This window comes from Eleutherodactylus coqui, chromosome 7 (assembly GCF_035609145.1).
Source record: "Eleutherodactylus coqui strain aEleCoq1 chromosome 7, aEleCoq1.hap1, whole genome shotgun sequence".
NCBI classification, from domain to species: domain Eukaryota; kingdom Metazoa; phylum Chordata; class Amphibia; order Anura; family Eleutherodactylidae; genus Eleutherodactylus; species Eleutherodactylus coqui.
This window is the reverse complement of record NC_089843.1, coordinates 198588033-198611325: the sequence shown is the minus strand read 5'-3', so window position 1 is coordinate 198611325 and position 23293 is coordinate 198588033. Positions and strand designations below refer to the sequence as shown.

At 44.2% G+C, this 23293-nt stretch overlaps 2 protein-coding genes across 2 annotated transcripts in view; one reads left to right on the top strand and one right to left on the bottom strand.

Annotated features, from left to right (window-relative positions):
- Positions 1 to 13374: 13374 nt before the first annotated feature.
- TIMM13 (translocase of inner mitochondrial membrane 13) lies at positions 13375 to 20906 on the top strand. The gene is made up of 3 exons (XM_066574236.1): positions 13375 to 13566; positions 15421 to 15489; positions 20037 to 20906. Exons 1-3 carry the CDS (start codon positions 13438 to 13440, stop codon positions 20133 to 20135), a joined length of 297 nt encoding a protein of 98 aa, XP_066430333.1. The 5' UTR covers positions 13375 to 13437; the 3' UTR covers positions 20136 to 20906.
- Positions 20907 to 21030: 124 nt separating this feature from the next.
- TMPRSS9 (transmembrane serine protease 9) overlaps positions 21031 to 23293 on the bottom strand; it is a 174302-nt gene continuing 172039 nt past the window's right edge. Inside the window, exon 20 of the mRNA XM_066574235.1 lies at positions 21031 to 23040. Within this exon, the coding sequence (XP_066430332.1) occupies positions 22879 to 23040 (162 nt within the window). The 3' untranslated portion in view covers positions 21031 to 22878. The remainder of the gene's footprint in view (positions 23041 to 23293) is intronic.

Genomic DNA, 23293 nt, shown 5'->3' with positions numbered 1-23293 from the left:
TCTGGTCAGACTCTTAGTATGCCAGAAGATCTCCAATTGTCATTTTGAGTGAATCAGACTCCATTTTTTCACCCCAATAACTCTTTAGCCGGTATAATTACAATCATTCGAGTAGCTGCCCACTTTTAGAAGACATTAAGGAGGTGTCTGCTTTATGTAAGCACATTCATGGAAGTAGAGGTATCCCACATGTAGGAGTCTCCCCTATTACCAAGGTGAAATGAATATTAGATCATTAATCTATTGTAAGTTAGAATAGTTCTATTCATGGCCGGCTTCTACCCAACACTTTCATTGCGAGTCACTCCTCCTGCTTGGCTTGTAACCATTGTGGTTTGTTTTTTTTCCTTTATGCAGTTGGTTGGTTGGGGATCTCACCCACTTATAAAGCAATAAGGAGTTCATGTGGACACCCGACGGATATACTGCAATACTAAGCAAGTCTGCAGTCCTAGTTGCTTCTACATGGCCAACCATAACCTCACAGGAGGCATTTTACATGTGCGTAACAATGTCACCTTTTCAGACATCACTGTTACATGCAATGAACCTACTGATAGTTATTCCATATATCTCTACAGGATACATAATTTGTGTTCTTACTGCTTTTGTTAAGTCCACTTGTATTGAGCTCTGGTGGGTTGCAGTGTAGGTGATGCTTTCTTGTGTTTAGTGCCTATAAACTACCCCCTCAAAGTGAAAACAACAGCAATTTACTTTCTGTTTTTGTTGCGACTTGTTTCATGTGCTTCCTATAAAGAAACCGTTTTACCCAAACTTCCTAGAACTACTGTCTTCTCTAAACCTGCGGGTAGCCCTGTCAGTTTCGTGAAATGCTCGTGTCAACCTGATGTTCACCACCATGAAGGTGTGAACGAAGAGCACTAACACTAACTTTCCTCCTGCTTACAGAGAATTCGGGTATTTGAAGTCGTCCTGACAATATTACATTGTGGAAAAAAGACATGTCGCTACTTGACGTGAAATCCACATTAAGTTTACTGGATCAGTCTCATTGATTTAAGCTAAAATCTTCATGTGAATTTTCATTGAAATCCACATCAGATTTTTGTGATGTGGATTATATGGTGTGAACATAATCTTAGGGCCATATTGCACTAGCTAGTGTCCGTGACTACAGAGGACTGCCAGACTGAACCTGCAGGTGCATGCAAGCAATTAGCCCTAAATTGCAAATATTAGCAGTGCTTGTGTAATAGCACTCTTGCAGCGTGCACAGATTCTGGGAGATTATATATTTGATCATATCTTTTTAAAGTGAAGCTTCATTTCTGTCAACTTTTTCACAAAGTATGGTAGAGGAAATAAGTACTAATACTTGTACGTTAGAAAATCAACTGTTCTCATTTACCTGCGGCCAAGCCCATTTCCCAAAGTAGACGGAGGTGTCAGTAGAAACTGAGGATCATCAGGAATCATGAAGGGTAATGGAACATGCAGCTATACACTAAAATTGCCCAACTGCATTGCTGTTGCTGTGGCCCACCTTTTATTTAAAAAAAAAAAAAAAAAAAAAAAAAAAAGCAAGCCTTGAATGCCTGCATTTGTGCTCTGTAATAGACACTAATAGGCTGTTTCTCTCTGCTGATTAAACAGGGAGTTATATACAGAACAATGTTGTAAAGGGTACACAGTGTATTGTCTTAAATATTAATATAACTTTTATTAATCATATTAAAACAACACTAATTGCACCTTTAAACCGTCCCAGACACTAATCTAGAGATGGAAAAATGGAGTAACCACCCCTGAAGAGGGCAACCCCACACAGGAACCTGTGTGGAGTCAACATTTTTGGCGTGGTTACTCTGCTTTTCCATCTCTAGATTAGTATTTGGCATGGTTGAGTGCAATTCGTTTTTTTTGTTTGTTTTCTTATATTAATAAAAGTGATGTTTGACAGTATGCTTTTTCTGTGAACCCTGCTAGTTCTAGGGTTTGCCATAAATGGCTTGCATTCCTGGCAATTCTGTGAGAGGTTCGCATATATAAATTCAGTACATACACCATAAGTACAAGTATATATTTTTTTCCTCCAGTGTATCGCCTGTTTCCATATACAATGTATGTACTATGATAAAAGCTTGCTAAATATATTGTATCACTCCTATATTTTTATGAAGGTACACCATTTGTTTTTAAATAATGACAAAAATAAGTAAAAATGTAGCCTGTCTAGATTGCATACGGTTTCATAATTGTATATGCATGGCATGTTTTGTGTTTTTGGTTTTGTTTTATTTTTTTCCCCCATAAGAAGTTTGTATTTCACATTGTGACTGGAATACTTTTTGTACGACCAATAAAATTCTTTTGGCATATAAACAACGTTGTATGACTTTTTTTTTTTTTTTTTTTAGTGAATATTCTTTTTAAAAGCATTACAATCTGTAGTTAGAACTGTGCTTCCAGAATCCGTTGTCCATTAATAGATAGGAAATATCATTTGTTTCTCCGCTGATTTTACTGGACCCGTGGAAGTCACATGTATTATCAAGAATTGCAGTTAGTCCCTGGAGAGATGCAAGACTTTGTACAGTTCAGGACAGAATATAGGTATATTAACACATCGACACAGGATTCAAAAAGTCAAAATAGAGTGAAGAAACAAACACAAGATCAAAGGCCATAATTGCATTCAATATAAATTTAATTCACCAATTTACTATCCTAAAACTTATCTAATAATGAGTGATTTTTAAGGTCTTGCTAGAGACGGGTTGCACCTTACAAAAACAGGTAAGCATATATTTGGTGGGCGCCTTGCTTCACTCAGGAGAGCTTTAAACTAGAACAATATGGGAAGGGAAGTGAAAGGCCAGGAAAGAATATACAGCTTATTAATACATTTGAGAACTTTGCTATTAGAAGTGGAAAGAGAACAAGACAAAAAATTCAGAAGGAAAGTAGAGGAGCAAGAGACACTGATCACAAACTAAAATGTTTCTACACAAATGCAAAGAGCATGGGAAACAAAGAGAATTGGAGCTCCTAACACAGGAAGACAAATGATGTCACCGGCATCACAGAAACTTGGTGGAATGATACACATGATTGGAATACAAGGCTTGAAGGATACAACTTATTTATAAGGAACAGACCAAAAAAACAGGAGGAGGTATTGCGTTGTATGTTAGAAAACCTCCATCTCCACAGAGATTCAAGCTTCAGAGCATGATAGTTCTGTAGAAATTGTTTGGGTAAGAATACAAGGTGAGAACAGAAAAGGCACCATTGTAGGTATTTACTATAGGCCGCCTGGACAAGCAGAAGATATTGATGAACTCTTTCTACACCAGATGGCCAAGCAAAAATCATGACATAGTGATCATGGGAGATTTTAACTATCCAGACATTTGTTGGGAATCTCAGGTAAAAGTAATGGATCCAACAAATTCTTATCCGCTCTTGCTGACAACTTAATCTTCCAAAAGGTCAAAGAGAAAACAAGGGGATCTGCTATCTTGGACCTAATTCTTACCAACAGGTCGGAAATGGTTAAGGAAGTAAGGGTGGCTGGGATCTTAGGAGGCAGTGATCATGCTATCCTTGAATTCTGGATAAAACTGGTGGAAGACCTGAGAAAACTCAGACCTCCAAGGTTGGACTTCAGAAAGGCATATTTTAATGGACTCAAAGAGGGTAGGAAGAATCCAATGGTTGGAGGTTCTTAAGGACAGAAATGTCCAAGAAGGTTGAGAAATATTGGTAAAAATGAGATTCTCAAAGCACAATGGTTCACTATCCCTAAAAGAAGGAAGAATGGAAAGCCTTTAAAGAGACCAGGATGAATGAACACAGAACTTGAAACACATGTTAAAAACAACAACAAATATGTTTATTAAATGGAAAGAGGGGGTGATATCTAAAGAGGAATATAATGCGGTCTGCAGAAACTGTGAGGCAAGTGTCAGAAAAGCTAATAATGAATTGAGGCTTGCAACAGTGGCCAAAAGCAATAAAAACGGATTTGGGTGGTATGACAAAAAAAAATGCTATTGAATGAAGAATGCTTAAAAGATGAACATGGTGAATTGGTTAAGAATGATGTTGAGAAGGCCGAACTTTTAAATTCCTCTTTTGTATCTGTTTTCTCTCAAAGTTGATGGAACATCAACTGATTTTCCTTGAGCTATTGGAGGAATAAAAGAATGCAGGCTATAAGCAAAGAGATGGTGAGGGTACACTTGGCTAACCTAAATGAATTCAAGTCTCAAGGTCCAGATGAATTACATCCTAGGATACTAAAGGAAGCAGCAGAGAGAATTGCTGAACCACTCGCCGTAATCTTTGACGATTACTGGAGAACAGAAGTCCCAGCAGACGGGAAAGGGGCAAATGTTGTCCCTATCTTCAAAAAAGGGAAGAAGATGGATCCAGGAAACTACAGACCTGTGAGCCTGACTTCTATACCGGGAAGGATCTTTGAACAAATTATTACACAGCATGTATGCAAGTACTTGGATGAAAATGGCATAATTAACCAGAGCCAGCATGGGTTTGTAACAAGCAAGTCATGCCAGACTAATCTAATTTCCTTCTATGACATTATCACTGACTCGGTTGATCAGGGAAATGTGGATATAGTATTTTTTGACCTTAGTAAAGCATTTGACAAAGTATCTCATGCTATACTTATTGAAAAAATGACCAAATATGGGATTGACAAGGCAACTGTTAGGTGGATTCTAGAGATGAGCGAATATACTCGTTTCGAGTAATTACTCGATCGAGCACCGCGATTTTCGAGTACTTCCGTACTCGGGTGAAAAGATTCGGGGGTGGGGGGAGGCGTGGCGGAGCGGGGGGTAGCAGCGGGGAACAGGGGGGAGCCCCCTCCCACTTCCCGCTGCAACCCCCCCACTCACCCACGGCGCCCCCTGAATCTTTTCGCCCGAGTACGGAAGTACTCGAAAATCACGGCGCTCGGGCAAAAAAGGGGCGTGGCCGAGTAGGTTAGCTCATCTCTAGTGGATTCACAATTGGCTGAGTGCTCGTACTCAAAGAGTGGTCATAAATGGCTGCACATCCAAGTGGAATAATGTATCAAGTGGGGTATCACAAGGCTCTGTCTTAGGGCCAGTGTTGTTCAACATTTTTATAAATGATCTGGAGGAGGGAATTGATGGGAATCTGATCAAATTTGCTGACAACACAGGGCTAGGAGGGATAGCTAACACTAGAGGAGAGGGCATATTCAAAAAGATTTAGAAAAGCTTGATCAGTGGGCAGTGACTATCAGAATGGTATTTAACCAGGAAAAATGCCAAGTCCTACATCTGGGCAAGAAAAATGAAAAAAAAAAAAAGCACATACAGAATGGGGGGAATTGGGCTTAGCAGCAGCACATGTGAAAAAGACTTGGGTATACTAATCGATCATAGACTGAACATGAGACAACAATGTGATGCAGCAGCCAAAAAGGCAAACACAATTCTGGGATGTATTAAGAGAAGCATAGAGTCTAGAGCACGTGAGGTAATTTTCCCCCTCTACTCTTCCTTAGTCTGACACCTCCTTTGGAATACTGCGTCCAGTTCTAGGCACTCCACTTTAAGAAAGACCTATACAAACTGGAGCAAGTGCAGAGAAGAGTTACGAAGATGGTAAGCGGTCTGCATATGAAGTCCTATGAAAAACAGTTAAGTGATCTGGGACTTTTGGCTTGCAAAAAAGGCTGAGTGGAGACTTAATAGCTGTTTACAAATATCTGAAGGGTTGTCACACTGCAGAGGGATCAGCTCTATTTTCATTTGCACAAGGAAAGACTAGAAGCAATGGGATGAAACTGAAGGGGAGGTGAGACAGATTAGATATTCGAAAAAACTTTCTGACCGTGAGAGTGATCAATGAGTGGAACATGTTACCATGGGAGGTGGTGAGTTCTCCTTCAATGGAGTGTTCAAACAAAGGCTAGACAAATATCTGTCTGGGATGATTTAGTGAATCCTGCACTGATCAGGGGGTTGGACCTGATGACCCTGGAGGTCCCTTCCAACTCTACCAGTCAATGAGTCTATAATAAAAGGGGAGGAGGTATTGTATGTTAGGAAAACGTTCATCTCCACAGAGATTCAAGCTTCACAGCATGGCAGTTCTGTAGAAACTGTTTGGGTACAAATATAAGGAGAGAAAAACCGAAAGGACACCATAGTAGACATTTACTATAGGCCACCTCGACAAGCAGAAAATATTGATGAACTCTTTCGACATCAGATGGCCAAGCTCTCAAAAAAGCATGACATAGTAATCATTGGAGATTTTAACTATCCAGACCTTTTTTGGGAATCTCTCTCAGGTAAAAGTACCTAATTCTCACCAACAAGGAGGAAATGGTTGAGGAAGTAAGGGTGGCTGGGACCTTGAGGCAGTGATCATGCTATCCTTGAATTTTAGATAAAAGGGGGGGGGGAGACCTGAGAAAACTTAGACCTCAAGGTTGGATTTCAGAAAGGCAGATTTCAATTAACTCAGAAAGAGGGTAGGAAGAATCTTAATGGCTGGATGTTCTTAAGGACATAAATGTCCAAGAAGCTTGGGAAATTTTGCGAAATGAGATTTTCAAAGCACAATTGTTAATACTAAAAAGGAAGAATTGGAAGCATTTAAAGAGACCAGGATAGATAAACATTATAGATGAGCGAGTATACTCGCTAAAGGCAATTGCTCGAGCGAGCATTGCCTTTAGCGAGTATTTCCCCCGCTTGAGACTGCAGGTTCGGGCGCCGGCGACGTGCACGGAGCTGCGGGGCGGAACGGAGGGGAGATCTCTTCCCCCCCCCCCCACTCGCTCCTGCTGACAGCCGCTACTCACCGCTCCCCCGCGCCGGCACCCGAACCTGCAGTCTCGAGAGGGGGAGATACTCAGTAAAGGCAATACTCGCTCGAGCAATTGCCTTTAGCGAGTATACTCGCTCATCTCTAATAAACACAGATCTTTAATACATGCTAAAAAGGAAGAAAAATATGTTTATCAATGGAAAGTGGCAGCATATCTAAAGAAGAATATTATGCAGTCTGCAGATTAGATATTAGAAAAAAACTTTCTGACAGTGAGGGTGACAGAAGAGAGGAGACACAGATTAAATATTAGTGAGGGGGATCAATGAGTGGAACAGGTTGCCACGGGAGGTGGTAAGTTCTCCTTCAATGGAAAGCTTCAAACAGAGGCTGGACAGACATCTTTCTGGGATGATTTAGTGTAGCCTGCGTTGGGCAGGGGGTTGGACCCTATGACACTGGAGGTCCCTTCCAACTCAACCATTCTATTATTCTAGAATAACCAACAAAAAAGAAACCCCTGACGCTCCAGTGGTATGGATATAGAGGAGCATTGACTACATAGGAGTGCCTAGTCCGGGGCACCCATCAGTCCTGGAAGGCAGTTTGTATAATCAGGTTTGGGAGATGTTTTCAAAATCCAAGTAGCTTTATTGAAGAATATGCTATTCTCGTTTAGTGAAAAAAATCTCTTTAATGTCAGTTTTCTAACAAAACGATTGAAGTCTGCAAAGAGTTCAGAAAGATCAGGCTCCCTGGATGGACTAAAGGACAAGGCCCTGGATAGTTTAGATTAGAAAAAGAATTAATGTATAGAAAAATTAAAAAGCTACAGCGGGATTTCAAAGCTGAAAAATGAAAAAAAAGATATTTCCCTTGGGAATATGTCTGCTACACAGGCCAAACATATTGATAATAGAAAAACATACAATACTAACCAGAATATAAGAAATCCCCCTGAGACATACAACCATTGGGAGAGATTCCATTTACATAATAGAGATCATGTTCGCTCTAATTATATACCCAACCATTATCTGAAGCCTCATGAATATCAATACAATGATCACTTAGTCACCCCTTATGGGATCTATGAACGGGGGCCCTTTCTCTCAGGCCCCTACCAGATGTCCAATAGACAAAATGGATATTACTATAATTCTCCTCACCCTGAACCATCTTTTAGGTATATCCCAAGAGATTATACCTGGAAAAATAGATGCTTTAGGAATTCCCCTACTAATTTGCCTCTTTCCCAAAACATTCAGATAATTCCCCCTGAACCACTACTCATGGAGAACATTCCAGGGAGTCCGTCAGATTTGATTAATTTTTTACAAAACAAGGAATATACCCCACTTAGATCTATCATAAATACTGATACCATTTCTTCCACTAATCTTTTATGTGAGACTATAAATTCTATTGCTCCTTCAACGATATCTTTTTTTAGGGGGGACAAACACTCGGCCCCCAGAGACCGAGGGACCAACAAACAATACTCGGGTCACACTAAGCTCTGTGCTGTCCCTAAACCCCAAAGGGGAAAACACTACCCAAATCCATTGGAAACAACCAAATAGGATGCACGAAAATCACCCAATTCTATCAGTCACCCAACAGATCGGAAAGAAGGAGAAGAAGGGGTAAAAGGGCAGGGAGAAAGACACATCAAAAGTCAAAAACATCTAAAGACAACTCGGAAGATCCAATCGCCAACGACGAAGCAATGAAACTAGATATATTTAACATCTCTTAGTATATGTTAAAACAAGGAGAAGTGGAACTACTATCCAGGGGCTTGTCCTTTAGTCCATCTAGTGAGCCTGATCTTTTTGAACTCTTTGTAGACCTCAACCATTTTGTTAGAAAACTGACATTTTAAGAGATTTTTTTCACTAAACGAGAATGGCATATTCTTCAATAAACCTACTTGGATTTTAAAAACATCTCCAAGACCTGATTATACAAACTACCTTCCTGGACTGAGGGGTGCCACAGACTAGGCACCCCTATGAAGTAAGTCAATACTCCTCTATATCCATATGTCAGGGGTTTCTTTTTCTTGGTTATTCCAGTATTCTTTCCTTGTTCTCTGGTATGTATATGCCTAGAGCCACCTCATGACGCTCTCCTTCTGAGATGTTGACTAGACCAGTGCTATTGGATTCCCTACTGGATTACATTATTTGAAAAATACCATTGGTTGTTCTCCGCTCACTAGGATTCTCGACATGTCGGGACACCAGGAGGGTCCCGTTACATCTGGGTGAGTCCTACGTATTTAATAAATCCTCAATATTATAATTCCCTACCATTGGATGCTATTATTCAGATTTTTATCTATTCTATGATTCTAGAATGACTGGATGAATACACATGATACCTAGATGTATGGAAAATCCTATAACCAAAAGGGTTAAGATTGCCTATCCCTATTAAAGGGTCCGAACTATATCAAGCAGGACTAACACCCTGAAAAGGGCGATCTTGCACAGGATCCTCCTTGAATGCACAAACACTAGTCCATTTCTACATCCTAAAAAAAATAATGTGCATATATGCATATATCATAATTTGAATTAAATACAGCTGAGCCAGGGTGTATAGATGCATACAGAGTAGAACTATCAGATCTGTGATGTAAACAGTCCATTTATCTAGCTGAAAACAATAAGTGATACACTGACTATCCATTTTATATCATAACTCCGCATACCCGTGATTCAATTTTGTGCTTCCTTCTCACCTTCAATGTGTTTCCCCTTGGTTATTACTAGAGATGAGCGAGCATCGCTCTTCTCAGGTAACTGCTTACTGGTCCGAGCAGGCTCAGCGGCGGCAGGGGGGGGGGGGGAGGGAGAGGGAGATCACTCTCCCCCCTCCGAGCCTGACTCGGACCAGTAAGCAGTTACTCGAGAAGAGCGATGCTCGCTCGAGTAACTGCTTTATCCGAGCATGCTCGCTCATCTCTAGTTATTGCACAACCCACAGAGTTGGTCTGCATAAACAGTACAGTATAGTAAATCTGCATCTTGGCTAACCATTTCACTGATGGTCAGAATACAAGTTCGTAAGCAGGAAACAATCCTTCAGTTACACTTTTAAAGGTTCTACTGGTCTGTAATCAGATAAACAAGGTACATCGCATCTCAGAGTTTAATGCATAGCTACAAAAGTAGTGTAACACTGAAAGCTTTGGATTTGTTAGTCATGATGTCAGTAGGTGGTCTAAGACCACTTTCACGCATCGAGAAATTGTGCAAGAGTTGTACGTTGAGAGATGTATGAATATGAATGCCATTCTTTTGAATGGAGGCATACATGAGCAAATTTTTTTTTTTTAAAGCCCCCTCCTATTCTCCCCACCGCAATGCATCACGGTGTGGGGAGACAAAATAAAGTCGTGCTCTATCTTTGTGCGTTCTTTGGAATGAATCCCTCATTGATTTCAATGGGACAGTAAAACGCATTGCACGACGCACGATGTGAGTTTGGAAAATGCCCGCCGATCCTCCGATGCGGGTGAAAGTCGTACCTGAGGATTGTCATTTTAACTGAATTAATGGTAGGTAGAGATGAGCGAGCACCCAAATGCTCGGGTCCGCGTTATTCGAGTCGAGCTTTTCGTAAAATTCGAGAGCTCTACGCGAGTAACGAACCCCATTGACTACAATGGGAGACTCGAGCATTTTTGTATGTGGGACGGCGGGTGCTGAGCTTTTTTTTTTTTTCTAGGTTCCTCCCTGTCTCTCTCTCCCCCTCTCTGTCCCGTCCCCCCCCCCCCCCCTCTCTCTCTCTCTCTCTCTCTCTGTCCCTCTGTCCCTCCAGGGTCATGAGGTCCAACTCCTGCTCAATGCTGGCTCCAGATCTCATGATTTGTTAGCCAACGAGCTCTCAAAAACCACAGCGCCTAACAGATATTGGAAGGAGGTTGGACTCTCTGGACACAAAAATGGACCATGTTTATAGACTGAATCAGAATGCTAAGATGGTGGCTGACTTAGGGGAGCACACAACCAAGGCGGATAGTAGTACAGCTGTACTTGAAAAAGGAACCCACTGGTTCCGAAACCCGTTGCACTTTGCTCTGTTCACATTAAATAAATGATTATTTATCTCCTCAACAAGTCTTTACTTTGGCCACCATTTCTGGTATAACGTATAGCCGCCTTGTTCACACTTAAATATTCTGGGGCACTGAGCGCAGGGGGCTTTTTTCTTTCTGGTACTCTATTCTCCCTGGGGCCGGCTGGTCTCCAGGAATCCCTCTTTGCTTCAGCTCTCCACTGGATGTCCTTTGGGCCAGGGTGATTCCTCTTCTCCACACAGCTCACAGCTTCTTTTATGCTCACATTTGTGACAGGTATTCCTGATCCAAGCTTTTGACCGCAATCAACCTATTTTTTTGTGAGGCGCTGTCCTAACAAGTTCTGGTTTGTGCTGTGGAGGAAAGGTTGGGTTTTCAACAGTTTGAGTATTTCCAGTCGGTTCACTCTATTCTGCTTCCAACAGATCAAGCACCACGTCTTATCCTTAACCAATGACAGACGTACCCTGGCTGATATATCCATTTTTGAACACATTGGCTATAGTGTTTCAGGTGGTTCCAGGATCATCACTGTACTCTAACTTTACTTCACCTAAGGGTAAACTTGAATAAATGGGAGGCGGACCTGGACAAGGGGCTTCCTGCCTTGGAGTGGTATAAATTGGCAACTCTGTCCTCGAAGTGGGCTAGAAACTTTCATTGGGCCGGTACTTGACCCTCCAGAGATGGTCCTGTATGTTCCGCAGTGTATCGGGTCTCTCACTTCGGGGCACCTTTTTGTACATTTGGTAGAACTGCCCCAGACTCCGGCGCTTCTGGATTCAAGTTTATTCTCTAAGATTTACTGTCAGAAACCTACGTTAACCCCTTAATGACCACCAGGACGCCTTTTTACTGACCTCACTAATGGGCTTTAAACCTGCACACACATCTTTTCAAGTCAATAGATTGGCTGACTGCTGACAGCTAGGATCAGAGAAACCCCAGATCCTGGCAGCTTAACCCCTTATATGCCACAATCAATAGCAACTGCAGCATGTAAGCAGATGACAGGGGTAGGGGGCTCCTTTTCTCTCCCTTCAATGCAATTGCAAGGTACCAATGGGTTCCTGTGGCAGCCAGAAGCCTGACAAAGACCTTCATGTCTGTCATGTAACTCAGCTTATTAGACCCCTCATAGTCTAATAGGCTACTTTCATAAGCTCCCGCCCCTTGTCCACAGCCAGCAATGGGAGGGGGCGGAAGCTTAGTTCTGCCCCGCCCCGCCCCCTCCCATTGCAAACAGCCGAAGGGGAGGAAAGAGGCAGAGAGGGTATTAGTGTACCTTGACGCTACCGGAAGCTAAGAGTTTGACAGGAGGAATGTCCCGGTCACACACCTAGCTTCTGATAGGGTGAAAGCATGAAGGTCCTAGTCACACAGTGTGGGTTTATTAGTGGCAGTGCTGCAGGCTTACGCGGTAACATGCCAGCATTTACATGTCATGATGTAAGGCTAACCCTCTGCGTAAGCCTGCAGCGCTGCCGCTAATAAATCCAGACGCTGCAGTGAGTGCGCTTGGTCGTGGCCGCTATTTCAGCCATAGGGTCATAGGCGGCCGCTGGCTCACCCCTTTCCATGCCCGGCCGCCCACACTTGGCAAAGCACAATGAGTAGGGCCGCTCCCTTACGGCAGCCGCATCAGTGGTTGCTCTCACAGACACTCCCGCCAAAGTAACTTGCCTTGTGCTTCCCTGCTGCCTAAGGCATACTGTGCTTGGCAGTCCCTGCCGGGGAACCCACTTGCTGCTGGAGGTGCACGGCTGCAGCGGCGGTTCCCGCTGTATGCCTTTTCTACGCATTCTTTACTGGTGTTCCAGGACCTGCAGCCGGGGAAGCTGTCCAGCCAATCAGGTGCAGGGGGCGTCACCCCATTAATCTTGACTCCACCAGGAATTCCTGGTGGCATCAAGATACACCAATACCGGCAGAGAGACGGTGAGGGGGAGGGAAGACAACTCAGATGGTAGGATATACGCTCCTGTGAATAAGCCCTTAGGATGCGGCGATGCAGATTCAGTTGTTTTTTCTTTAAAAATAAGTTTTTATTGTGTAAAAGTTATAAAAAATAAGAACAAACTCTATAAACTTGGTGTCTCAGTAATCTGCTGATCAGATAAGAAAGTCAGCAGGTTATTACGGAACGGCGAACACTGAATATAAAACCCCCAAAACAATGACGGAATTCCTGTACTGTTTTTACCATTACAACCCCCTATCTCCCCCCCCCCCCCCCCCCCCCCCCGCCCCCCAAAAAAGAAAATGTAATAAAAGTCCTCCATTATCTGTATCCCAGAGCGCGGCCACTAAAATATACAACTTGTTCCCCAAACACAAGCCCTCGTGCAGCCCCGTCGGTCAGCCGTCCCTGCAGTGGGAAGATGGGAGACACCAGAGCGGCCGCTCGCTGAGGCTGATGACGCAACACAAAGCTGGAGGCGCCGGAACTACAACTACCGTGAGGCTTTGCGCTAGTAGCTTCCGGTTCCGCAGCAGGAAGCAGTCGGCACGTGTGTGACTTTGAGCTGTGGCCGGTGAGCGGAGAGATGGACGGCTTCAGCTCAGACTTCTCCCCAGCGGCCCCGGCCTCGGCCTCGGGCAAGCTAGACACCGGCGCCATCATGGAGCAAGTGAAGGTGCAAATTGCGGTGGCGAATGCCCAGGAGCTGCTACAGGTGAGTGCAGAGAGTGCCCCCTGCTGCTGCTGACCTTGTGCTCCCTATAGAGGTGACGGCCTCTAGTCTGGGGGTCCACCATCACGGGTGGCTCAGTGGGACATTAGGGGGGCATTCACACACAGCGGTATTTTTGCATCCTGCCCTCTGAAGTCTTCGGACCGCCAGCGCTGCGGTGGCCTGTAGGAAGCTGATGCCGCTGGTCAGGTGATACAGAGGTGACACCTGATTGGCGGCGCTCCCTACAGGCTTCCACTTATCGGGGGGCGCTGTTGCCCTTTAGTCTAGACATTCGTTACAATAAATCAGACTTTCTTTTGGTTCCCTGGACCGCCGCTGCTCTGTCCCCCGCCATGGGAAGTCACGTGACCATGGAGCCAATCAGAGGCCGGAGTGAACTCATGACATCATGTGAGCGCTGATGCCTGGAGTCCGGATGGTGATAGTACTGTCTCCGATTGGCAGGCGGTGGTTACCTGGTAAATGGGGCAGTGGCGTCCGAGGGGCCTGAAGACGGTGGGTATGGTATCCTTTTTATTTACTGCCTGGCCCTTTAAAAAAATATCTGTCTGGTCACACAGCGGTGACTGTGCTGTACGAACGTGTAGTGGTCGGTCCTGGTATAGCCTCACTCCGTGGACTGACATGCACACAGGTCATGTGACAGATGACATCACGTGCGCCGCACTGACTGCAGTGTCTGACTCCTGCAGGCTGTATTTACACACAGCGGTGTTGCTGAGGATATTGAGCAGCATCTTCGCATCAAAAGCGGAGTCAAAATCTGCAATTACAGGAGCGATGCATCACATGACCACCGGCGCTCGGTTGTAGGCCCTGGTGAGCACGGCGGTTGTCGGCTGGGAGGTGAGGGGTGGCAGCATGGGTTTTTTCGGGTTGGGAAGATGGAAAAACGCCCAGAGGCTCCACCCATGTTTTCGGGTTTGTTTTTACGGTAATGACAACATAACGTTGCCATCTGATCGGCACGATTACTGTAACACCTAAAAAACCTTTTTTTTTTTTTTTTTTTTTTTTTTTTTTTAAGTTCCTGAAGGAGGTTGAAGTTGTGATCATTAGGATAGTACACTGCATTACTTATATAGTGCATTCTACTAACCCTATGACAGCAGCCTATTAGACTCTGCGGGAGGCGGGGCCTAGTAGAGCTGAGTTACATACCAGACATGGAGGTCTTTGTCATGCTTTAACGGGAACCCATTGGTACCTTGCAGTCAAACTGAGGGGTGTTGATGTGTGATAGAAGCCCCTTCCCACTGTCAACTGCTTACATGCTGCAGCTGCTATTGATTGTGGCATGTAACGGGGTTAAGCTGCCAGGATCTGAGGTTTCTTCCCTCCTGGCTGTTAGAGCAGGAGCCCCGCTGTCAGTAGTCCGCCAAGCCACCGCCTTAAAAAGTATATGCAAGTTTAAAGCCCATTAGTGAGGTCAGTAGAAAGGCGTCATCGGGGTTATAAGCCGCCTATAGAGCGTGTGAGCTGCTCACGTGGATCCAGTATGTCAGAATCTAATCGTGATGGGGTTTCTGCGGTGTTGAGGCCCCCGATCACAAGAACACTTCCCACTGTCAGGAGAATCTAGTAATGGGACAGATGCCATCTCTAGGAGGGGGTATTGTTCCAGGGGCATGCACCGCCCGTACAGATGAGTACATATTGTCCGCACTGCTGTCTGATGATGTTCGCCCTTCTCTTACCTGCCTATATGGCGACGGCGCTTACTTCGGGGGTCTATGTGTACCATGAGTAACTTTCTACAATAGTCTATGTTCTGCATTGTTCATGTCTCTGCGCTGTCTGCACTCACTAACCGCCGCCTCCTCGTCTTCACAGCGGATGACTGATAAATGTTTTCGAAAATGTATCGGAAAACCAGGAGGATCGCTGGACAACTCGGAGCAGGTATACAATGTTTATGGCTAAGTTCTTAGTAGAAGCTTGTGCCGATCCTATAGACTAGCCGACCAGAAGTAGTGCTACACCTGAGCAAGAATCTATGGCTGCCTGTCCATGGCTGTGACCGAATATCGCTAGTGTTTTTCTGCCACGGGGGAGGAGGGGGGGCACTGACGGTTCTTCGATGAGCTTATCTAATAGATGGGCTCACCGCGGCAAATCGCAACATGCCGCGATTTTATTCCCACGAGCAGAGAATCGCTATTGTTTTCCGCTCATGGATGTCAGGCTGCACATTCCATAGTTGGCCTATGGAAAGTGTTCACTACCTTACTCACGGCCGGATAACGCAGTGACATATCGCCCGGGGACAGGCAGCCTAAGTAGTATTTACTTACATATGTTAATAATCAATTAGGCCTCCATTAACACTCATCACAATCGGATATTCTCCACTACATACTTTCTACTAATGTCTGATACACTTCAGCTGGTATCTTCCTCCATTCATCTTGCAAATGTCTGGCAAGTTCTCTCATAGAGGATGCATTAGCCTGTCAACAATGGTGCAAGAAGCGTGGTCATCGGACAGTTAAGCAATGGAAGAACATTCTATGGAGTGAAGATTCGTGCTACTTCATTTTCAAATCAGATGGCATACCTGGGTGTGGAGGAGCCTGTGGAACACCTTTTGGCCTGAGTGTGTTGTCCCTAGAGTTAAGTACAATAATGTGCTGCTGACAATGTAGCAATGCTCTGGGAATGGTCGGCCATACTTACAACAAGGCAGCAACACACCTTGTTACACATCGAACGTTGTTTTATGTTGGTTTGAGGGTATGGATGTTCCACAATAAAACTAGCTGGCCAGAGTCCCGACCTGAAACTTACTAGACATCTTTGGGATAAACTAGAATGTCTGGTCAGGATATATGAACGGCGTTCATCTTTGGGAGAACTCGCCAGACGTTTGCAGGATGCATGGAGGGAATACCAGGTGAAGTGTATGTCACGGAGAGTATCCAAAGTCATTATCCCCAAAGGAGCTCCACTAAGTATTAATGTATGGAAATACTTTTGACGTGTTTGATACGTCTCTTTTTTATAACTCGTCTTATTGAAGAATGTACATAATATAAGATCAGTAACGATTCTAAGAGGAATCCTGTTGTGATGATTCCACCCCCCCCCCCCCCCCCCGATCCAATAATACAAAGAGGCAAATTTCAGGCGTTGGGCTTCCAAAATCCCTGATAGGCACCCTGCCACCTCAGACCAAAATTGTACAACATGGCAGTGCCAAAAATGAGCGTAAGGAGCCTGGCATGTGTGGCAGTGGTCACGAGGAAACGTACCATATGTAAATGCTGCTTCTGGTTCTTGCTCAAGTTCCCAGTTCCCGCATCCTAAAAACAATGCTCTGTCGGTGTGGAGGAGGGAGCGACAGCCTGCAGCAGCACCGTGGGAGGGGAGTATTGATTTTTTTTCTACACTGTATTCCCGGCGTATAAGTCGACAGTTGGGGGCCGTCTTATACGCCGGAAAATACGGTAATTTTTTATTTCTTGTTTGTCTTTAATCTTCCTTCTTTTTCTTATCTTTGGACGGCACTTTGTTGCTTTAGAACCAGTTACTCCTCTTCCATACAGTTCAATACTTTCAACCTGAAATGGTCACCCTTGAATGAATTAAGGGGCAATGTTGAAGAAAACGCATTTTTACATCACTGCACCCCTTACCTGATTGTCTTACACATCAAACAACTTCTATGTATGCTTTATTCCCAATACATGCAACCTTCTGTCTGATGCATATCAGACACCATCTTGGTTCTTGATTTCTTCCTGCCTTCTATCCCATGATTCATGATCCCAGACCATTCCAGCAGTTAGAGCAAGTACCGTCTCTGCCTGCTAGGAGAGCAGTGTTACTCTATACCCTCTATATTCACCTAAATAAGGTAAGGACCATAAGTATAGAGTCAGGAAGGATAAACTGTCTTTCGGTATAACTTTGACAGGGCATCCAATTCTTGCATTTTGCCTCGGTTCATTTGGCCCAGAGAAGGCACCAGTGTTTCTGGATTGTGTTGATAAATCTGTATCATGTAAAGGAGAAGCGCTATAACTTGCATTTGTGGATTACACAGCGAACTGTGTTCAGACTATAATGTTTGAAAGCATTGCTAAGCCCATGCAGTAATTTACATTACAGAATCATGCCTGTTTTTAATGCAATGTCGCCTGAGGGAGGGCCTGTAGATCTCGAGTGACCAATACTGACTGTCTGCTGTTTCCCCCATGCACATAAATTGCTCCAGAATCTTCTCATGATATATACTGTAGATCATGGGATATTCAAAGTCTTTGCAACTTTATGTAGAGAAACATTTTTCTATAACAGTTTCACAGTTTTCAGACCGTTTTTAGATGCAGTTTTTCACAGATTGGTGAACCTCTGACCATCTTTGTTTCTGAGAGGCTCTGCCTCTGTAGCATGCTCCTTTTTATACACTGTCATGTGACTTAGAAAATTAACCCTGCATCTGTTTTTTTTAGTAGTATCACTTGCTTTTCCAGCCTTTTGTTACCCCCTGTCCCAACTTTTTGTGAGATGTGTTGCTGCCATTAATTCCTGAATGAGTTCATTTTTTAAATGAAGTGGAGAAATGTCCCCTCCCCCTTCTAATATGTTCTCTTGTAAATAAAACATGGTTAAGATAATAAGAACACAATGAATTGGAAATCTCATAACACTTATCTACATTTTACACAGTAGCCCAACTTTTTTTGAATTAAGGTTGTACATAACGCACTATTAAAGCAAGCCATAAGTATGTTGGGCAGATAAATGCTGAGCTGTATCTACAGTAACTCGCCATTTATTACAGCAGTTTTACGAGGGGCTGCTGATAAGTCTGTGTTCTTTTTTGTTTCTATGGTAACGAATGTTACATCACATGAAAGCCTTATGTGTCTAATATATGTTTTCAAAATGTTGTGTTTGTAGCTTATAACAGTGATCTAGGCACGCGGGAAAACAAAATGGCGGAGTCTAAGGCGATATTCACAGCAAATGAGAGCAGAGGAGGGATAAAATTCTTGTTTCTGCAAGGAAAGTTCGCTAAAGATATTCATGGTGATATCCCGCAGACATTGGGCGATCACTGCCCTTCATATTCTACAGTTAAGAACTGGGTTGCTAAATTTAAAACGGGCCACTTCAGCACCAATGATGAGGAACGTCCTGGACGACTGAGAGGTGGTTGTTAAGAAGTTCGTCGATGCTGTGCACAACCTCATACTGGAGAATCGGTGAATTTCAGCTAAAGGAATAGACATCATGGAGATTTCTCGTGAACGTGTTTGTTCAGCCTTTATGGAGGAATAAAAGTTATTTCTTAATTTTGCAAAAGAACAATCAGTTGCTGCCTGGTCACTTTGTCTTGGTGAACGTGTTTGTGTCATTATACATGAACATTTGAACAGGAAGAAGCTATCTGAAAAGTGGGTCCCCAAATGTCTGACAACAGATAAGAAAAGCATGAGTCAAACTTCCTGGTTAGAGATGAGCGAGCACGCTCTGATAAGTCAGTTACTCGAGCGAGCCTCGCTTTTCTTGAGTAATGAAATTCTTGTCTGAGAGGGCAGGAGATAGCAGGGAAGAGTGAGGGATCTCCCTCTCTATTCCCCCCACCCACCCACTCGGACAAGAATGCAGTTACTCGAGAAGGCTTGCTCGAGTAACTGACTTATCCGAGCCTGCTCGTTTATCTTTAGTCCCGGTCCATTTGTCAACGGTTCTGAACTGATGAGTACCTCCTGGATCGACTGGTCACCATGGAGGAGACCTGGATTTGTATGACCCTGAAACCAAGGAGCAGCCAAAAGAGTGGAGGCACAGTGGTTCTTCTCGCCCAAAGAAGTTCAGGGTGCAAAAATCAGCCACTAAGGTGATGGCGTCTGTGTTCTGGGATAAGGAGGGCGTGCTGCCAATGGACTACCTTCAAAATGGTTCCACCATCAATGCAAGGTATTACATTGAACTTTTGGACCAATTGAAGGCAGCTCTGAAGGCCAAAAGGCGCGGCAAGCTGTCCAAAGGAATCTTGTTCCTGCAAGACAATGCTTCCGCTCACACTGCACAAGCGACCATGGCAAAACTGGTGGAGTTAGGCTTCCAGCTGGTTGACCATCCACCTTATTCACCAGATCTAGCTCCCTCCGACTAGCATCTGTTTCCAAACCTGAAGAAACACCTCAAGCGTACCAAATTTCACACCATTTCTGATGCCATGGCTGCTACGTATGACTAGTTTGATGCACAACCGAAATCCTTCTTTTTGCAAGGCTTACAGAACTTGGAATACCGATGTAAGAAGTGTGACATCAGCGGAGAGTATGTGGAATAAATGTAAAGTTTCATCTTCCTATTTCGTTTCTTTCTGGGTAAAGCCAAAGACTTATCAGCAGCCCCTCGTATTCTGCTGTAAATACTTCTGATTAAATATTCATATTCATTTAGAAAAAAAATTGTTTTGTTTTTCTCCCTAGAAATGCGTTGCGATGTGTATGGATAGATACATGGATGCCTGGAACACTGTGTCAAGAGCCTACAACTCCAGACTACAGAGGGAGCGTGCGAAGATGTGACACGAGCTACTTAACATCCACCAGGAATCCTACTGCAATTATTCCCCAGCAGCGGAGAGGTTCTCATAAAAGTTCATCACTGGGAAGATCAAGCCCTCATTGTTTAGCAAGAGACTACTGGCAGTGAATGGGTTAAATGGACAAACCCAGTGGCTATGCCGTTGATAAATGATATGCCTTATTAATCAGATGAACTTTTTTTCCTTCTTTAATTTAGATTTTAAATGGCATTTAAGGTGGAAGATCTCCGATGCAGGAGTAGAACATAGATGATTTTGTAGAGCGTCATGTCTCCTCATGCCCGTCCCAATCGTTTATTACCTAAAACAAGTGCGCCGGTCCTTTCTGCTATATATCCTTTTGAGAAAGTTATTTCTCAAGATTGCATTACGCCAACGTTATTCCAGTCTGCCGTCCTCGGGTGCAGCACGTGGCGTCTACACTACTGTTAGGAATTAACTGTATAATGACGCGTTTCGCCCTTCTTTCATTCCTACTCTCAGGAATTTCGCAGTAAAGCCGTGTCGATCCTTTAGTAGATGAATGGGAAAGCTGTTGAACAGAAGACATTTCTTGGAGACGCTTGCTGTTTAATAATAGTATATTTTACTGGTTACATACTTGATCATAGACACCGTATGCACTCACTGCAACACTGTTACAGAGCGGCAGAATGCTACATCTGTTCTGTTTGTATTGAATCACTCATGGTTTATCTTCCTGGGATCTTCATGGAAGTGGGCATGGATGAATAAAATGATTTTGAATGAATTGTGTGTGAATGTCCTGGAAACCCTTACAGATGCACATTTATACAGGTTGTCTACAACAAATATCACATTTATCTGCATAATTTGTAGACTTTAAATATTGCTCTATGAATATTTATTGCATATTTGGTTGATACTATGAAAAATTACACATTTGGTATAAGCAGAGATTTTGTGGGCACCTTTTTTTTAAAGGAGTTTTACAGGTGCTGCTGGTTGTCTCAGGCAGGGTCGGAGCGGAAGCCGCTGCTCTGACCCCTGGATAGCGGCTGGTGCCGCTGATTGCAGGAGCAGCTTTCATTGGTATTAGTGTACCTTGACGCCTCTGGAAGCTAGGGGTTTGACAGGAGGAAATGCCCCTCACACACCTAGCTCTTGATTGGCTGCATTTGTCAAGGTACTTTAAGGTCTTTTAGTAGACTGTGCATACAGTTCCCCACTGCAGCTTCCCTGGCAGCGGCTCTGTGCCTCCAGTTTAGTAGTCACAGCTGCGTGATTTCACCCTCCCTCCCCATTGTCAGCAGGGGTCTGTGGACAGCACATGAGAGCCCACGGCCGCACATTCAAGCACGGTGGCGGTGGGGCCCCCGTGCAGCCACACTTACAGCTGTTGGGTGCCTACAGTGCTGACAGCCGCACATCAGGGCACGGCGGTGACTGCAGTGCGGGGTGTCTTCAGAGGAGACAGACGCACAGGGCTGAAAATTGGCGTCCGGCCAGTAACTGCAGACGCACATTGGTGTATAGCGGCCACTGCACGCCGGGGTCAGCTCTGAGCCCATAGCTGCACAGGGCTGAAATGTGGGGATGGGTGAATTCCAGCAGCGGGGTCCAGCGACTGCCTCCTCCCATGAGTGCACAGTGCCGAATGCACTCCGGGTTGTCCTCAGTGCCACCAGCCGCATAGTGACCAAAGTGGGGATGGCAGACGTAGATAGGCGGGATTCTGCCACAGCCAGACATGGGAGCACAGATTTACACCGCCGCCCTCTGGGGACAGCAGCCTGAATATACCCACTCCAGTCTCCAAGTAGCCTAATGACTCCACTGACTACATTGGCCTGACAGCAAAGTTCTCACAATGACGATGGTAAAGGACCTTCAAGAAGCTTGGTGAATGGCGTTGCCTTATCAAACCCCTAGATTCCTGGTGGCGTCAAGGTACACTAATACCGCTCTCATTGACATCAATGGGACCCCAGCCCGCAACAAGCACAGCAGCTCCTACTGATTTCAATGAGATCTGTGCCGGCCGCTACACAGGGCAAGCAGTGGCTTCCACTCCAACCCCGCTATATACCGGCTGGCACAGTCTGGAAATTCACTTTACAGATCGTAGGGTGCACTTCATGCATATTGGTTCAACAAGCAAATGGCTCCAATGTCTGCCGGCTCATGGGAGACTTATTTGCTTGCCCTTTGTTACTTTTTAAATGAGGAGCCCTAAACTCTCTATTGTATCTGGTTTGGAATATTTCACATCAGACACTGTTGTTCTCACTTTGTCCCATTTCATTACACTATGAAGTGATTAATAGAATGCATTTTGAAATGTGCTATATGCCAACTTCTTGGTTGGGCGTTGCACTTTTTTCCGTTTTATACATGGAATCCTATAGGAAGCTGGTGTTTCGGCGTGTCCCTTATTACCGCCTTACATCTCACTATAATCTCTTCCCAGCATTCCTACTAAAGATTGACTTCAACAAATAAATATAACTTTACTCTACGTGAATAGTGTACAAAACCGGCGTCTGCTCAGAATCACGTTGTCTTATGTAGATTCATGAGATCGTGTTGTCGGAACAGCAGGTCACATTTACTCATAGAAAATAGTCTACGTTTTCCGTCTCAAATTTTTGAGTGATCAGGGCCGTAGAATGTCCGTGTTTATTCCAAGCATGGACGCCAGCGGTTAAGCCCCGCATTTGTGTTTGATTATTTTGGTCTGCCTCTCCCTGAGATTTTAGCCCTCATAATCGTAAAGTCTGTCCAATCCAGCTTCGGACGGAGGTTATCCTGGTATAAACTCCGGGAAAGTATGGTCTTGCGCAGCCGTAGCCCCAGCTCGTTATTCCAGCTAGAAACCATCGACCGGTTGGTTCTCTACAAGCGAGAGGTCCACCGGCATCGCCCTAAAAAACACAACGAAGGTTACATTGTACATACTACGTGTCAGGAACAAATTTATGTTAAGGGAATACGTACGCAAACACTAAAGTCTTCACACGAGCAAGTTGTATTTGCAGCACAAGTTTAGCTTTTTTGTATGCGCGGCTGGATATATTTTGCTGTGTTTTTTTTGTGTATGCAAAAAAAGAAAATGCACCCTGGCTCCCGGCCATTAAAATGGCTAATGAGTTAATGAGATGTATGTCCTGATGTAGC

Bases quoted from the DNA above. Each gene is read 5' to 3' on its own strand.
- TIMM13 (XM_066574236.1), top strand. From the start codon at position 13,438: ATGGACGGCTTCAGCTCAGACTTCTCCCCAGCGGCCCCGGCCTCGGCC. The intron at 13,567-15,420 runs GTGAGTGCAGAG...TCGTCTTCACAG, and splicing joins ATGCCCAGGAGCTGCTACAG to CGGATGACTGATAAATGTTT. The intron at 15,490-20,036 runs GTATACAATGTT...TTTTCTCCCTAG, and splicing joins CGCTGGACAACTCGGAGCAG to AAATGCGTTGCGATGTGTAT.